This window comes from Larus michahellis, chromosome 3 (genome assembly GCF_964199755.1).
Source record: "Larus michahellis chromosome 3, bLarMic1.1, whole genome shotgun sequence".
In the NCBI taxonomy this organism is placed as follows: domain Eukaryota; kingdom Metazoa; phylum Chordata; class Aves; order Charadriiformes; family Laridae; genus Larus; species Larus michahellis.
This window is the reverse complement of record NC_133898.1, coordinates 114,513,667-114,531,895: the sequence shown is the minus strand read 5'-3', so window position 1 is coordinate 114,531,895 and position 18,229 is coordinate 114,513,667. Positions and strand designations below refer to the sequence as shown.

Here is an 18,229-nt window from a genome sequence, read left to right as displayed (position 1 = left end):
CGAAGGGGCGGGGATTGGGCGAGCCCGCCTGTCACTCCGCGGCGGGACGGCGCGCGGGTTGGCCGCTGTGGCTGTCAGTCAGCGGCGGGGGCCGCGCCCGGCCCCTTGTTGTCACGGCGCCGTGCAGGGCTGGGGCTCTTCGCGCCGCCGCCGTTGTTGCTGCCGCCGCGGGAGCCCGGGCGGGGAGCGGTTCGCCGGCCTCGTTGCCCGCTCTCCCGGCGCGGGAGGAAGCGCCCCCGCCATGGCCACCAGCACCACGGGCTCTACGCTGCTGCAGCCCCTCAGCAACGCCGTGCGGCTGCCCGTTGACCAGGTGAGGATGGGAGAAGGCGCCCGCCCCGCTGCTGCCTCCTGGGGCGGGGGGGGGGGGGCTCGCCGCGGAGGGGCGGCGCCGCCGCCGCGCCGGGCGAGCGCCCCCCGGCTCCGCTCCGCGCTGTCCCGCCCCGCCCCGATCCCCTCCGCCGCCCCTCCATCCTTCCCGCCTCCGCCGGGCGCGGGGCCGGGGGCGGGCAGCGCCCGGTGGGGCGGTGGCGGCGGTTCCCCTCACGCCGCGGCGGCTGAGGGGAGTGGGGGGGGCACCGGCGCGTGCAGGTGCGCTCGCACCGCCGCTCCCCCGCCCGCCGGCGGCCGGTCTAGCAGCGCGGCCGCATCCCGGGCAGGGCCCGCCTCGCCCCGCCGGTGCGCGGCCGCTGGGCGGGCCGGGCTCGGTCCGCCGCCCGGTCCAGCAGCGGGGCCGCACCCCGGGTAGGGCCTGCCTCGCCCCGCCGGTGGGCGAGCCGCCGCGCCGGGCGGCCAACTTGTTGGCATCCCTCCCTCACCCCCCGCTCCGCGTTGGGCAGATGTGGCAGCACAGCTGGGAACGGGGGCCGGTGTCAGCTCAGCAATGCAAAGGTTGGGTAGTAATGGCAAACGTAAAGCAGCGCGCTGTGCCTGCGTGCCTCTGCCAGGGATTTTTAAATGCAGCGTTAAGTAATGATGCGTGCTGCGCATAACGCTGCTGGGAATCCGAATGTACTTTGTAGGCAGAGCGCTTCTTTGGTATCTTTTGTCTGAGCGATGTGAAAATTCCTGAAGGTTGTTAATCTTGTCATCTGCACAAAAACATCGGAGGTTTACTAAATGAGATTGGGAAACTGAGGTGTTCGGAGTTTAATGACTGAAGTTGTACAGAATGTTTGTTTATGGGGGAAGTGGTCTAGACCTCCTAAATCTGCATAGTATTTATGAATACATAAGTAAAATAACAGTAACTAACTCCTATAACTTTTGTAGACCCAGGAAATTTCATGTGAGGAGCTCTTATTTAAAAAAAAATAAAAATCTCCATTAATGTATGAATGAATGAAACACATCAACGACACACTGTGTGTTTGTGTAGAGGGACATTTTGATGTTTGGTTTTACAAAATACACCTAATAAGTGAGAAAAGTGACTGGAAAAAAAATACAGAGGAGGGGCATGTCTAGTGAAAAAATTTTGGAAGTGACTGAACTACATGCTCTTCCCCTCCTTTTTCCCCAAACGTTTGAATGGAGGTGAGAGAACCTTAGGTTAAGGATACACATGAAAAAGTATCTTCTAGAAAACTGACAAAAGCAGTCAAGTTTAAGTTAAGCTTGGTGTGATGGAATAGACACGGCACACAACTTGCAATGATACCTGCATTGGGGATCAATGGCACCACATGGCTGAGTGCCATGTACATGCAGACTGGAAGCTCTTCTTGGCAGGTGCTGTGTGTTTATTTCCATAAAGTCTGCAGCTTCTACAGGGTACAGGAAAACAAATAAGAGATGACCATCTTTTTATGGAATGATACTGGCATGTAATTATCTAGTCATAATAGTAGTCATGAACTTGATTGCTTCATGACATAGTGCAGCTTCTATCACATTTATTATATTTAAATGTTGTGGGTATGGCATTTTGATGATAATAAAGTTACTTTTTATCAAAGCCTGGAAGACTTCCCTGTATTGAATGTTTTGCAACAGATGCTCCTGTAAAGCCAAGATGTTTTTATGAAATACTGTTTGAGCTCCGTTGAAGCTTTTGGGGATGATCACAATGGAGGGTGGCTAAACACATGGTTTAAAATATTTTTATAAGCAGTTAAAAATCATACATACTTTGGTTTTAGATATCAGTGGACCATACATAATATAGGTCCAGTTGCATATGAAGAGCAGTAATTATGACTGGAGTATGAATCGAAGAGTTACAAAACTGTGCTGCACTAAGCAGAATGCATCCATAACTGTTTAAAAAAATAAAAGCAAGGTTAGATAAGTTAGATTTTTGTAATCTCTCAGTTTAAGAGTCTGTCCTGATAGTAAGTTTGTAATACAGAAAGAATGTGAAACGTGTTCAGTGTAATCAAATCAAAGGTAGTAAAGGAGAGAATGAGGGCAGAGAAAAGAAAAAGGAAGTGCTGATACTCTTTGGTGTGTGTGCTTGAAGATTATATGTGACATTCAGTGATACTATATGCATATTTGGTATTAAAATGTAGCAGCAGAATAAAAGTTTTCTGATCAGTAGGTTGTTTCTGCAACTTGATCCAAATCTGTACTGTGACTACAGTCATACCATACAGCAGGCACTTGAAGTGGGCACTCAGAACTGATGGAAATGAATGGGTTTTGTTTCTCTGCTTATATGTTTCAGTTTTGGCCACAAGTACTTACTAATCCTTATATCCAAAGTGTTGCCATTGTGATTTATGTTTAAGATATTACTGTCTAATTGTCCTGCTCTAAAGTTTTAGTGAAGGCAAAGGCACGTAACTCTGGGAGGACAAGTCCAGGCAGCATGTGTCAATGTTTCTCTATTGTCTGGGTGTTCAAACAAATGGACAGAAGAACCTTGCCTTTTTGGCAGTGGATGGAAGTAGAAATTTCAGTTAAAGGTGAAGCCGCTATCTCTAAGATTGAACTGATTAATCGGATCCACATCTGTGTATAGATTGAGTGTGAGAAATTGATTGTTTTCTGACTTAATGCTTGGTAGAACTAGAGGCACAGATTTGTTTGAGAATGGTCTTGGTTATGTGCTTGTTGGAGATCAGTGTAAAGGACGGAGTATGACAGCTCTGCCAGAGCCATTTGACACACGTGTAGAGACAAACAATCTCCTCTACGTGCCCAACTCTGTTACAAGAGAAAAGCTTTGTTGCTTTAACAGATTGCTGTTCTAGATCTTTCTTCTTGATACGACAGTACTAGTTAGCTATAGGAATGGAGAACAACTTGTTTTCTGCTTGTGTGTATATCCCCCAACAAGCTATTATGTGATAACTTGTCGCTATGTTAACCCTTCCTTTGGTTCTTATTTTGTCTTGCACCAAGTTATCTGAAATGGTTACTTCAAAAGCTGATGCATATTTGATAGGCTTCTTGTTCCTGTTTTTCTATTGTTACTTTCAGTCGTTTGGTGCAAGGGAAGATGCCTGGTGTGAACAAGAACCTGTGATTATCTTTGTAGATTTGGGAAGGCAAATGTGCATGTTTCTTTTGTATTTTATTATATGAAAAAAAATTAAATCACTCCTTGGGGGTGAAAAGCCTTATAAGAACTATATCTTTTCACTTCTTGGAGAACCTAAGTTTGCTACTCAGCCAAAGCAGCATCCTGTTGACAGCTGTGTCATCTTGGGTCCTTAAAGTTAATTGAAAGAGTGATTGAATGTTAATGTACTACAGTATTCCTTCTGTCTTGTTAGGGGAGAGAGGGAATAAAAGTAGTTATGTCCTTCCCACCCCTGACAGTTAAAGACAAGTATGGGAAGGATTATCATAAAAACTTGGCTGCTAGAGAATAATGTATTGCATAATACATTGAGATTGCAACTTGAATGATTTTTTTACAGTTACGTTTGTCACATAGCTGTCTGTTTTTCCTGTCTGTACTCATGTCATGTTTGTGTCTCTACCGCGTTCTTCTTTCTCGGAGGTGAAGCCTCACCAACAGCATGTTGGACATTGGTCCACTTCTAGTTCTGGTATTATCTTGCTGATTGTCTATTGACAAATGACATCTCTTCATGACATGTCAGGTTTCCTGTTGTTAAATTAGATCTTTTTAAATTTGCTGTGAGATGAGAATGGTTCTAGGAGACCAAAGCTTTCTTCTTGGCTTTGGGTTTCAGTGGGGTATGGGGAATTCAGAGAATAATCTTTGCTTTCACTGCTTCCACCAGAGGGAGCATAATTTTTATCTGGAAATGGGCAAAAACTACGTGAGTTATTACTGCCCTTCATTTGCCATAGAACCAGATAACTGTAGTAGAGGAAAAGCTGAGCAGGGGAGATAGGAGATTGACTATGACAATATGCGAGCATCAACTTTTTGCATGGATTGCCTAACAGATTGATCTTGAGATCCTGAAATATGGTGTGAGCAACTAGATCAACTAAGCTAACTTCAGTGATTATCTTCTATATAAGAAAAGAAAGAGTATGGCTCCAACTGCTAACAGTATAGCTATGTGAAGATGTGCGGACTGAATAAAATGTCATGCCTATGATTATGCACTTCACTTAAAATCCAGGATATAAAGAGAAGCAGTGTTTTTTCAACAAAAGTAAAAATTTCCTTGCTATTTCCACACTTTTCTTGGGTTGTTTTTGCAGCCTAATTTTAGCTCTTATTTGAATAAATTTGCTCCTTTATGTAGAATAAATATAATTTTCTACATGAGTGCCATCAACCTTCAAAGAATTTAAACCTACCTTTTTTTGAATAAGAATAGCATAAAAATCCAAGTCCTCCTAAACGTGAACTGTATAAACTGTGTGAGTTTCCTTCATTTAGTGATCACAGGCCAGTCTGCTGCATCTACATCTTTGCATATTTTTCAGCATACTCTTCCTTGTGCAGAGGGTTACCTGAGCTGCTTTCAACATGTACTTAATGCACTTAGTTCCACATAAAAGCAATTTTCATTAACATATGTTGAGTCTTCGTATTTCACCTTGTTGCCTTCAAGGAGAGTGGGCAGGATTTTTTTTTCCTCATACGTATGTATGAATTGTTTATTTCTTACATGCATGTGACTGGCAAGATGTATCTGCAAATTTTTTTATTTTATCTTGATGCTTTGGATATGAGCCTCAGCTGGAGTTTAAATAAAATACCAGGCTTGGAGGTGATGTAGGGAGTCATTTTGCTGAGAAGCAGTATGTGCCTGATTTGCCTGCAGGGAACATCTGGATGTGTCTCCTAGTTAGATTTCTGTTATTTCACAAAGTTTTGGGCATTAGTGATGCCTCACTTATTTTCCGCCCAAGCAACCTAATGTAGCTTCTTGAGGACTGAAATGCTTTAGTCTGGTAAAAATCTTTTTGTCTAAACATGGAGTGGAAATCAAAAAGTTTGTCTGGTATAGCTCTCCAGAATTTAGATGGCCTATTATTTGTCTTAAACATTAAGAAACTATAAAAAAAGGATGAAGTGAAGAGTGTCCCAAGTTTATTCTCTTTCACTATTGATTCTTAGACCCTGGTGTGCGTCTGGGAAATACAGAGCAGGGCATTACTGATTTTTCTGATGTGACCCAGGAAACTTATGAGTAATAGAAGCGTGTAAAAGTAGCATTCATGGGTGTGTGAAATCCAAACTGAAGGTAAGGGAGTGGTAGGATAAAAAAAAATTGTGCCCCTACTTTGCCCTGTATGTTCCTTATCCGCTGCTAGCAGCGGTCAGAAGAACGAAGGGTGGAGAGAAAAGTGTGATCTCCCATGACTATAGACGGAGGCTATAGTGGGTGAAAAGAAGCTGGGAAAAAAGTCCTGTTCTCCATTCTGTATGTGCTGTTCTCAATGACTGGATGTTTTGAATTGTTTGGATTTGCTAGCAAGTTTTTACTGGTTTCTTAACTTCTCTTTGAACTAGTGGAAGGGAGACTCATCATCATCAGAAAGGTCCTAGGGGGCATCTGCAGTGCCACCTTTCCTAGAATTTGGTATTGGTGTTTAGGTGTTGACTTAATTCTCCATGTATTATTTGTTGGGATTACTCTGCAATGAAAAATGTATAGAGAAGGGTGAAACTGTTGGGATAAGAGGAAAAAAATTGGCGAGATAAAATTACTATCTTGAAGGAAGGAGTGGAAGCTGTAATGAACACAGTTGGAAAAGAAAAAAAAAAAGCAGACACTGGTTACAGTGTTGGAAAAGAGCCATCTATTAAGTGGTAGAAAGATCTAGTGCAAGAAGGAAATACCTCTATTTAATTCATGGTTCATGAATATTGTTGTGAGGATGTCAAGTATAGACTACTTCAATTCTTTAATTTTTAGGGAGACAGCAGTGAATTTTCATTCTGATATGCAGTATGAAAGTGAGTGAGAGTGTATGTTTTCTCCAGGTTTTTGTGGAGCAGTGGAAAAAGTCAAAATATAATTACAGACCAAGGTTTCTACAGTAAACACCTAAAATAAACGCTCTACCTGAACAGCCTATAGTCACCTGCTTTGTTTTGTCAAATTGTTTTTCCCATCCTTAGGCAATTCATTTGGGTGGTGTAAATGTGAACACTTCCTGACCTATGTTCCCCACAGTACAAGCCATTTCTGAATTGAAAATAGGGTTCAGAAATTACTACAAAAATACTGCAGTCCTGGGATGTTGAGAAGAAATACTGGAGTGCCCAAAGAAAAGGCTAATAAAGAAAAAAAACCCAGTAAGGTGTAGGGAAGACGACAAGAGGCTGAGTACATGGTTACTACTGTGTTGCTTTCTGTTTTTGAAGTGTTACTGCTGTAAATCTATTGTGCTGCAGCTACGTTTCCCTCTGTGGGCTTTTTCTTGGGTACAGTATTGACTTAAAAACAAGAGTTCTCCAAACTGATAAAACGGAAATAAGTGAGTCATCTTTATCATTCATTAGCCCTGATATTTTTTGACTTTAATTCCAGTTTACCTGATCCTGTGTTGACCTAATGAAGCACTATGATACATCCTTTGCAGCCTTGATTATGGCACATCATCTTCTTCACATTTATTATTTTGACTAATGTGCACTTTTCCTGAGTAACAGTTGCCCATTTTTTTTTCTTGTTTTCCACGCCTTTGAAAGAGGGAGTCTAGACTGTGGAATTTTATTTTCTCCTGGAAGCTGAGAAAAACTACGCATGGCCAGGTGAAGACCTGTTTACTTAATGTGTGCATCTTTACAGTATTTATTTTACAAAGAGTGGTGATACAGTTCTTCAGTATTGATATTTCATGTTCCATCTTTCCTTTAGGAAGTATTTTAAATTCAACATTAGTTATCATTATTGTAGGGTGCTGCACCTGGGGAGGAATAACCCCATGCACCAGTACAGGTTGGGGGCTGACCTGCTGGAGAGCAGCTCAGCTGAAAGAGACCTGGGAGTCCTGGTGGACAACAGGATGACCATGAACCAGCAATGTGCCCTTGTGGCCAAAAAGGCCAATGGCATCCTGGGGTGCATCAAGAAGAGTGTGGCCAGCAGGTCGAGGGAGGTCATCCTCCCCCTCTACTCTGCCTTGGTGAGGCTGCACCTGGAGTACTGTGTCCAGTTCTGGGCTCCCCAGCTCAAGAAGGACAGGGAACTGCTAGAGAGGGTGCAGCAGAGAGCTACGAAGATGATTAGGGGACTGGAACACCTCTCTTGTGAGGAAAGATCGAGGGACTTGGGTCTCTTCAGTCTGGAAAAAAGACGGCTGAGGGGCGACCTTATCAACACTTATAAATACTTAAAGGGTGGGTGTCGGGAGGATGGGGCCAGGCTCTTTTCAGTGGTGCCCAGGGACAGGACAAGAGGTAACGGGCACAAACTTGAGCATAGGAAGTTCCACCTAAACATGAGGAGGAACTTCTTTCCTTTGAGGGTGGCAGAGCACTGGCACAGGCTGCCCAGAGAGGTGGTGGAGTCTCCGTCTCTGGAGACATTCAAAACCCGCCTGGACGCGTTCCTGTGCAACCTGCTGTAGGTGACCCTGCTCTGGCAGGGGGGTTGGACTAGATGATCTCCAGAGGTCCCTTCCAACCCTATGATTCTATGATTATTAGTCTTCTAGCACTTGTTCAAGTGAACAGAGCTGTTTGGCAATTTCAATTTGCCTGCAAATTTAGATAGGTGCTAGTTATGCCTGATTGTTTTAAGTGATCCTGTTGGCAACTAAGCCATCTTTTGCAAAGGAAACATCCATAGCTCTGCCTTTTATTCTGGAATAATATATACAAAGCCTTCTACAAAGGTTTAGAAGCTATTTTGGTTTGGCTGTAATAGTGTGATTTTCTGTAGTTGGGATTTTGGTCTTTCCTTTTACTTCTAGTTAAAAGTGGCCTAAGCTGAAGAAGGAGGTACTCTTGTTCTGAAACGTGGCTTGTGAGCGTACTGGTTGTGTAACTATAGTGGTATATTCTATACTGGTAATGCTACCTGTATAGATGCGTCTAAATCTTTCTGACCTGCCCTCTGGCTGAGCAATGCTCTTGATTCTACTGCTTCCTGTCAATCATTCATACATGTATATATATATAAAAATTCAATGAAGACTAAACATATCACTCAAAAAGTGCACTGACAGTCCAAGGGATAATGAATGGTTTTTTATAGAATCATAGAATGTGTTGGGTTGGAAGGGACCTTTAAAGGTCATCTAGTCCAACCCCCCTGCAATAAGCAGGGACATCTTCAACTAGATCAGGTTGCTCAGAGCCTCATCAAGCCTGGCCTTGAATGTCTCCGGGGATGGGGCCTCCACCACCTCTCTGGGCAACCTGTGCCAGTGTTTCACCACCCTCATTGTAAAGAACTTCTTCCTAATGTCTGATCTAAACCTACCCTGCTCTAGTTTAAAACCATTGCCCTCGTCCTACTGCTACATGCCCTGGCAAACAACCCCTTCCCAGCTTTCTTATAGGCCCCCTTCAGGTACTGGAAGGCTGCAATAAGGTCTCCCCAGAGCCTTCTCTTCTCCAGGCTGAACAACCCCAACTCTCTCAGCCTGTCTTCATAGGAGAGGTGCTCCAGCCCTTGGATCATCTTCATGGCCCTCCTCTGGACCTGCTCCAACAGGTCCATGTCCTTCTTGTGCTGAGGGCTTCAGAGCTGGAAGCAGTACTCCAGGTGGGGTCTCACGAGAGCAGAGTAGAGGGGGAGAATCACCTTCCTCGACCTGCTGGCCACGCTTCTTCTGACACAGCCCAGGATGCGATTGGCCTTCTGGGCTGCAAGCACTCATTGTTGGCTCATGTCCAGCTTTTCATCCACCAATTATTCTTCAGGGTGGAAAAGCTAGAAAGAAATTGAGGCCACCATGAATCTGCAGGAGTTTATTGGAAGCCCAGTGATGGCTACCAGTTCTGTAGAAGGTCTAGCCTTAGAATATGTTAACACATGATTATCTGTAATGGGGCTGAAGGTGAGAAATTATGTAAAATATTTTAATATGGAGGCATGATTCTAGAGGTTATGAAAATATTATTAAAAAAATGGAATTAATTTGAAAAGCTGTAACAGCTCAAAGTAGCGTATATTACTTCTGCAGGTTGCTGTGTATTGCAAATGTTTACAGGGCTGTTGTGGTGGTGCTTGGAGACTTTGTAGGTGGCTGATTTCATGCAGAGGATTCCCAAACTGGGAGGAGCAGGAGGATAATGGACATGGAGGAGTAGAGACTGTCTGAGGTGAACAGTAGTTCATTCAAGGGAGAGTGTGGTGAAATCCTTTTAATTCTAAGCTCTCCCCCCCACCACGGAAAACACCAAGAACCTGACAGTTTTAAAGATGAGGAATATTTGTTTTACTTGCTATTTAAATTGACTACTGCTTTTACTGGATTTCTGCAGGCTCTATGGACAAGAGTATTACTTCCTGTGTTTTATTGCTTATTTTAAGATGGATTTCAGTTTCTCACCTATCAGCAGAATATAATAGTACTGAGGTGGATCTTATGGAGAAAGTGGCTGTTTCTGGTTGCCTTTGAGAAGGCTATCTCCGTAGATGTTATTTTGCTTTATTTTTAAATGGCTAGGAAAGTGAATAACTTGTAAAGTTCTTACAAAATTTCAGGCACTGCAGTGGTTCTCTGAGCATTAAAATAAAGACTTGCTGTTCAAATACACTTTTGAAGATCTTGTATACTGCTGATACTCATGTGACGAAGAGTAGAGATTTTGAGGTTAATCACTATGTGTGATAAAAAGCTACACATCTGAAAACGGCAGTAGCCGAGTTGGTCTTTGTTTGCAACTGTGTTTTGCCAACATAATGCCAGGCTGTTTTGTTTTGATGTTGTAAACCCTTTTTTCCTGGCAGTCTGAGCTCTGCCACCCTTAACTGGCCAAACCAGTTTTTGCTCGACAGAAGCAAGCGTGTTAGGTCCTTATTGTTTTTGAGGAGAGAAGAAAACAAAACACCCAAACAAAACGCCCTAGCCAGCGCTCTTAGTCCAATTTCGCCTCTGAACCAAACTTGCTAGATTTTGGCTATTCCTGTGCATAAATAGCTGTTACGTGTGACAGCTCAGTATCTATAATGCTGAATCCTTAAGAGTTGATCAGAGAGAACACCCTTCAGCTGACATCTTCCTATCCTTAATGGGTTAGTTTTGGTTGTTTTCACTATAAAATGTGTACGTTGATGTTTCATTTTACATTTTTAGTCATACAGTGTTTCTTAGAGTAATTCTGAGTAATGACTTAGTAAGCACTGTTTGAAAAAGCTTATTGGATTTGATGCTCGTTTATTGCACAAACCAGATTACTAGTGCCTACATCATGTTCTTCATGATGTTCTTCACTCTCTCCAACATACTTAGGAATTACAAGCTAGAAATTGGAAGTTAATACTGGAAATAAAAATACTATTATTAACGTATGTCATGACTGTCTTTGATGTTTTGGACTGAAATCAGCTTGGAAAGAAAGCATTCAGAATCTGATGAGTAAGTCCTTAAGTTGCCAATAGATTCACATGAAGATGAAGTATATTCGTGCAACATTAAAAACAAAAAAACCCCAACATTTTGCCAGTGTTGTTACAGTTGATTAGCACAAATAGCTAAAGTATGGACTTCAAGAACTGGCTGCCATTAGAGGGGCTATGCTTGGAAGTCTCATCTGAAAATGGGTGTCCCTTCATATTGGTTACTGTATAACTATGCAGTAACATGGTCTTGCTACAAAGAACACACTGACTTAACATAAAAACATCTCCCCTGCTGATACTGCCCCAAAATAGCCACTGCTGCTTATCCTCCATTTCTTCATATTTCACCCATGAAGTGAGGTTGAGACTTCAGGGCAAGAGTGTTAATTGGTTATATCTTCATCATGTTATTGTTTGAACCAAAAATGCATTTGAAAGCATTGCCACAAGATTTGAGTTGAAAGGGGAATGCCTGTTTCTTACTGTCAGTTAGAGAAGAAATGTTCTTTGAATTGATCTCGAGTCCTTCAACTTTATTAGGTACCTGTGTCACTGTCTCCATACTCTTCTTTCTGACATTTCCCAATAAATTGAAGAAAATTACCAAACACTTTGATTTTGATTCTTGTCATGGAATAGCTTTTTTCAGCTTTAGTGTGGAATTTGTTCTTTTTTTTTTATCAGTGCAGCAATTTTCAAGAAATAGTTGGAAAATTGATCATTGCTTTAAAATACTAGTTATTCTCACTCTTCAGTTCTTAGTGGTTTGGCAGTAGGCAATTATTGGATAATTGTGCAAGCTGTTTGTTCCTTTTATACTGGATGAAGGTTAGAAATTGGACAGGAGAAGATCCATCTGTACTGCTATCTGGTTGCTGTGGAGAAGCATCAGCTCTCCTGTGTTATACATAGCTTTTTGTGAACATCTGTAGATGTTTTTAATTCCTCAACTGACTGTTTTGGTGGAAAAGGGAAATGGCTTTGACCTAACTGGCAGCAAGAGCAAGAAAATACTGACATTTGAGAAACAACACATAACTGAGGCTTCATTAATGGTGATAAGGTTTGGCAATTTTTGACAAGTATGTGTCAACAAATATGATGCTTGGAGGGGTTTGTGTTTTTACAGTGTTACTGCTCATAAAATAGCCCTATAGATATAGGAAAAAAAGATCAAAGCCTCAGCTTTGCGATCCGTGCTTCTTTTTAAGGAAAATGTACATTATTCTGTCTTGATCTCCTAGTTCTTGAAAGAGCTCTTTTCAAAGAGTTTTTTCAGTTCACATTCTAAAATGTTTTTTTAAAATGCCTTTTCTCTCTGAGAACTGTAGTTGTTGAAAATGGGGCCATAAGATGGGAGAATAGGAATGCTGCTCAATGCTCACTAGTCCTTGCAGGAAACATGTGCGATAGCTTAGTTTATATGGAAGAAAAGTGGACCGAAAATGGCTGTAGACAGGGTGACAAGTAATGCCTGGTATCTTGCAGCTCAGAAAAACTGAATTCCATGGAGAAAACATACCATGGTGTGGCAAAATGGGAAAAAAACCCTAGATCTCAGGCTGCAGAATCATCGTCTCAACAGGTTCTTGACTGTTTCCTATAAAGCATCTTGCATCTTGAAACTCATGTTTTAGGCTCTGTGCATCAGGTAGGCTTCAGTGCTTCTGCTTATATTTTGGTGACCTTTTTCCAAAGCCTATTTCATCAGCAATAAGAATTAAAATGCCTTTTTTTTTTTTAAAATGAATGACTTAAAAAAACAAACCCAAAAAACTCCAACAAAAAAAGCACACAAAACCAACCAGACAAACCCACATCAACTTTCATTCATCAAAAGCATGTTATTGAGGCCACAGGCATGTATTGCAGTTAGCAGGTTTGAATACATTTTTTTGTTTTCTGATGAGAGAAGTCTTGGTAAAATTAGAAAATAAAGATGCACAAAGAGGAGGTAACTTCCAAAGAGTTTATGTGGGTCACTGCAGAAGAGATTGTAAAATGCTGTTTTCCTGAATCTTAATTTGGTGTTCCACCTGCCAGGCTGCTGTTTCTTTTGTAAGGTAATTTATTGTCCCTGTTGTACTTCTAAGTGCCTCCCAGTGCCTTGCTAGAGCTAGCAAGCAAAACTCTGTACAATAATATTGCTGCTTCTCAGTGGATTTTAGGCTGTGTGGGCCACTGTGATTAATTTTTGCCATCCAGTAGGAATTATCTCTATATCAGTAAAATTCCCTTGCTGCTTTGGCTGCTTTTCTGAACGAGGCAAATGCCTTCTGTGCTGTGAAGTAGCAGGATTCTGGAGGGGTTGGCTGCAACGGTTTGCTTTTGATATTTAAAATATAGCTGATATGAAGAAGAAGCTTAGCCTAAAATCTGAATTAGTGGATAAAACTGCACAGCAGTATATTAAAAATTTGTTTCGGAGGAGAAAGTCTTTTCTTCTATATTTCTTTTTAACATGGACTTAAAATTTCTTTAATGGTTTCTTAAAGATGCTGCCTGTGTTGGAAGGCTGGAGAATTCTAGCTGTTCAAATCAAATGTTTTACCAAAACTTCCTCTTGATGATGAAAATCCTTGTAGCAGTCTGTGACCTTTTTCTCCTTTTCTTTTGCTTTACATAAAGACTTGATCTCTCAGACCTTTTTCCTAAATCAACAACTTCGTTTTTACAAATGTATGGTATAAATTACATTTAATTTTTTAAAACACTAAAATAAATATATTTTTTAAAGTTTTATTATAAGCTTTCCATTGACTTTTACACAGGTCATGCAAATGGAAAATTTGTTACGTAGATAGCTTAATGCAGTTAATGATATGATAGATTTGCATTTTATGTAGATAATCCAAACATTGAAACTGTGAATTTGTGCTCATGTTTTACTGTTACATTTGGCACAAAGTATGCCTGTGAACTCTGTTGGCTGGACAACTGGTCTTGCACCAAAATAGTGGATTTAATTTTTAAATTTCTAAAATACAAGTTTTGTAATAGCTTAGTATGTCTAAGTGGTATTTAACGCACATCTGCATTAATCATTACTGAATAACCAGTGCAGATAATTTGCTGATAATTATAACTGTAAGGTTTTTTTTTAGTCTTATGTGCACATAACTTTCCATTACACACTGCTCTCTATACGGGACTTTGAGGTGTTACACTCATTATAAGCTGAGCTGTCGATATGACCTGTACTTCAGGAGGTAAAAAATTCTGTGTTTGTTTTCTTATACATGTGCTAAGTTATAAGTATTCAGGGTGAAACTTGCCATTCCATGCGTCTGCATCAGAATGTTTTTCCCCTAGGAAGTCTCACCTTTAAGTGGATCAGGGGTTTTTTTATTTCTTCTATAAAACTGGAGCTGGTTATTGGAATTGGAACAGGTTTTATGACTTCGGGGAGGCAAGTTAGATTTTGGTTTGAGGAATGAATCATGTTGCTTTTGGGAATGTGTCGTCTTTGTTCTTTGTGGGTGTTCTTCTCACATCTGACCAAGGCGTGAGGTGTTTGAAAGTTCTATTTTGCCTGTACTCACAATGTTGTAAGAGCTTGATGTAAGTTTTCAAAAAGTACTCAAGTATACCTCTCCTAGTTGTTGAAGTTACTGTATATAACGTTTGTGTAAAAAAAAAAAAAAAAAAAAAAAAAATGTTCTCTATTTTAAGGCAAGTTGCATATCTTCAGTTCTTCATTTGTCTCAGTGTGTGGATACAGTGGAGCTGTATGTCAGATCCACACTGGTCAATGTGGTTAAAGATGGGAGATATAATTAGGAAAATGCTAAATGTTAAATGTAGGCTTTGTTTACTTCAGCAAGTAGTGCAGTACAGGAAGAGTGTTTCTGTGGAATAAACATGCTAACAATGGTTGGCATTGAGAATCCAACATGGATGCTGTGATAATTTTGGGAAATACTGTTTTTGCCTAGGTCAGTCCATGGGCTGAATGTCCATTTACCTTTGGAGCAGATCTTCTAGTTCAGTTTAGCTTAAAAGAAATCAGGTTTTGTGTATTTGGACACCACTGTACAATGCATGCCAAAGCTTCTGAAGCAAGGACAGCTGGGAGGCTTGCTTCAGAAGCCCTCTCCTGATCTGAACCAAAACAGTGTAGATGCATGCATTATCTCACTGCTGGAATTGGAAGTGAATAGAATAGAATTTAGGAGCCCAGAGAGTCTGTTTCTCCTTTCCAAAGCTTTCTCAAAGCTTTGACTTTGTAGTAGAAATGCTGTGTTTTCCATTTCTTTTTAAAAGTAAGAAATCAGATATTCAAAATGTTTACCAAGTGAATATATAGCCTGTGATAGCAGATGCTCAAAAGTCAGAAGAAGTGTCAGATGAGGATTACCTATGTGACTGAATACGGCCAAGTAATGGCCACAAACTCTTTGATATGAGCTCCCTCCCTTATTTGGAATACAAATCACTAGTAAAGAGAGTTCTAGTGACCTGGAGAAAAAATATAATGAAAATGTGTCATAGTGATGACTTTCAGTTTTGCTTGCATTTTGAGATACTTTGGGTCTGATTTATAGACATGCTGGATATTCAAAATAGCAGCTGAAATGATATTTTCAAAGTACAGTTTCAGTTAAAGTTCTGTTAAAACTACTGACTGAAAAACTAGGCACCGCGTATCTGAAATTGGGCAACCAAAGTTAGTGGGCATTTGGGCTTTCATCATTGCATGTCAGTAGCCCACCTTTACAACAGGAATAGGAATTAAGATCTCAGAAAGTTTACAGTTATTTTATGAAGTCTTCCCATGTTATAGACAGATCAGCATAAACATGTCTATGGGGAAATGTAAGATTTTTGTATTCAGTGTAGGATGCAGATGGTCAGCAGGTCGAGGGAGGTGATTCTCCCCCTCTACTCCACTCTCGTGAGACCCCACCTGGAGTACTGCGTCCAATTCTGGAGACCCTACTACAAGAAAGATAGGGACGTGCTGGAACGTGTCCAGAGAAGGGCCGTGAGGATGATCAGAGGGCTGGAGCACCTCTCCTATGAGGACAGACTGAGAGAGCTGGCGTTGTTCAGTCTGGAGAAAAGAAGCCTCTGAGGAGACCTTACAGTGGCTTACCAGTATCTTAAGGGGGCTACAAGAAAACTGGTGAGGGACTTTTTAGGATGTCGGGTAATGGCAGGACTCGAGGGAATGGATTAAAACTAGAGATGGGTCGATTCAGATTGGACATTAGGAAGAAGTTCTTCACGATGAGGGTGGTGAGACACTGGAACAGGTTGTCCAGAGAGGTGCTGGAAGCCCCATCCCTGGAAGTGTTCAAGGCTAGGCTGGATGGGGCTCTGAGCAACCTGATCTAGTGGGAGGTGTCCCTGCCCATGGCAGGGGGGTTGGAACTAGATGGTCTTTAAGGTCCCTTCCAACCCTAACAATTCTATGATTCTATGGTAAGCATTTAATGGGTCATAGGATGAGGGTGAAAACTGAGCACTTGTCCATTTGCTGAACGAAGCAGAAATCCTGCTGGGGAAAGTGGAATAAAGCAGCAGAAAGAATATTATCAGAAGTAGGTATGTATAAAGACTAAACTGAAGTTGCATGGCTTTCAGCTTTAACTGCTGCGTAGCTTGGTTTCACAAATACGTATTTAAAGGTTTAGGAGGATTGGATGTGATACAAGTCTGCAAAACAGTTGATGCTTTGTAGTCTGCATTTTGGTGCACTGTGGAAGCAAGTGTAAGGATCTGATTGGTAAGAGCAGAGAAGGAACACAGGGTGGTGTGTGAACATTGCGGTGGTGTCTTTTATGTATCCAAGTATGCGTATGTTTGTGCACTTTTTGGCAAGAGCAGTTTAAAAATACCCCCTGGTAATTTTGGAGTCCCTTTTGAGGAAGGCTTTCAGAACTAGATTCTGTTGCTTGAGTCACTTAGTTGTGTGTTCAAAACACCAACATCATGAATTGACATCCCTGGAAGTTTTGCTTGTGGGGTTGGTCTGAAGGTATGATAACCTGCATTTTATTGCTGTTCTCAAAATATTCAGGAAGGTGTTTTGTGTTTGTGGTGGTGTTTGTTGTTTGTTTTTTGTTTGTTGTTTTGGGTTTGGTTTTTTTTGTCTGGGTGTTATTTTTTCTGTGTGGTGTGGGGTTTTTTTGTGTTGTGGGTTTTTTTGTTTTGTTTTATGGGATATTGTTTATCAACTATGGATTTGGTCATTTGGGTAAATAGCTAAAGCAAGAGCAAGTACCCAGGAAAGGAGTCAGCAGGTAGGGAGTGAAGAGAGGGCACATTTCATAGATTCTCTTTGCATGTTTTTCATGAGGCTTTTCCACTTTCCTAAACCTGCAGGCTCACCCTGAATTGTGAAATTCAAGGTTTGTTGTTTCGCTTTTGTCTGCTTCTATAGAGATGATGATACAGGTCAGAGATGCCAAGCACTTCCACCCACCCTTTGCCACGGTAATAGTAGGAGCCAGGTGATAAGTATTCTTCTTCCCTGGGTCTTGCTGGTTTGCTTTGAGAGATAATCTGAAAGAGGGGCATCATGAGACACCAGTTGGCGAATCATCTGTAATGCAGCCAAAGCCTGGACATTCAGTAAAGCCAGCAATGTGAACTTGTCAGCTCTGCTATCACTTATGGACAAGTATTCATGCCCATTTCTTCACTCTGTCTCTCACCTCGGCTTAACTTCGTATTTGTCCCAATTGTCTCCTCTATCTCCCTTTCCCTCCTAGTCTGTCTAGGGTGCAAGCTCTTTGGGTCAGAAACTTGCTCTGTGGAGCATGGTAAATTCATAGCATAATTGCTATAATAAATATAAAACCCAAAGGTCAATACTGAATTCATAGTTAATTACTTTAGCTTTTTTTTCTTCATTTTTTGACCTCTTTTTTTTTTAAAACATTATCAGTTTGTTTCCGTTTCAGTGGTTCATTGAACTTGATGGTTTTGTATGAAACTCTTCTACTAAATCCACAGACTCATCCTGAGTTATAAACCTCGCTCCATTTCATTTGCATCATTGCTTATAAAGGAGAGAAAACAGGTCAAGTTATGCCCTGAAAGAATATCTCATCATTCTTTTAGGATTTTCCAAATACTGTTAAAAGCATAATGTAAATGTGGGAGTAAGAGAATGGATGGCAAAGTGTACGTGACGGTTTAGTTTAGGGAACTGCTCCTGTTTAAAAGAGCAGCCCTGCCTTCTGAGCCTCTTTCCCTGCTGGCACTTAATGCTTGTGTAGCTTGGTGTTAAGGAAGGGTGGTTTGGAAAAAGAGGAATTATCATTGGATTTGCAAATAGGGAATCTACGCAATTGTTACAAAGATGAGTTCTGTAGGTA

General features: G+C 41.4%; 1 protein-coding gene across 1 annotated transcript in view; it reads left to right on the top strand.

Annotated features, from left to right (window-relative positions):
- The first annotated feature begins 76 nt into the window (after nucleotides 1-76).
- MBOAT2 (membrane bound glycerophospholipid O-acyltransferase 2) overlaps nucleotides 77-18,229 on the top strand; it is a 97,711-nt gene continuing 79,558 nt past the window's right edge. The window contains exon 1 of the mRNA XM_074581793.1: nucleotides 77-313. Coding sequence (XP_074437894.1) covers nucleotides 242-313 — 72 coding nt within the window. The 5' untranslated portion in view covers nucleotides 77-241. The remainder of the gene's footprint in view (nucleotides 314-18,229) is intronic.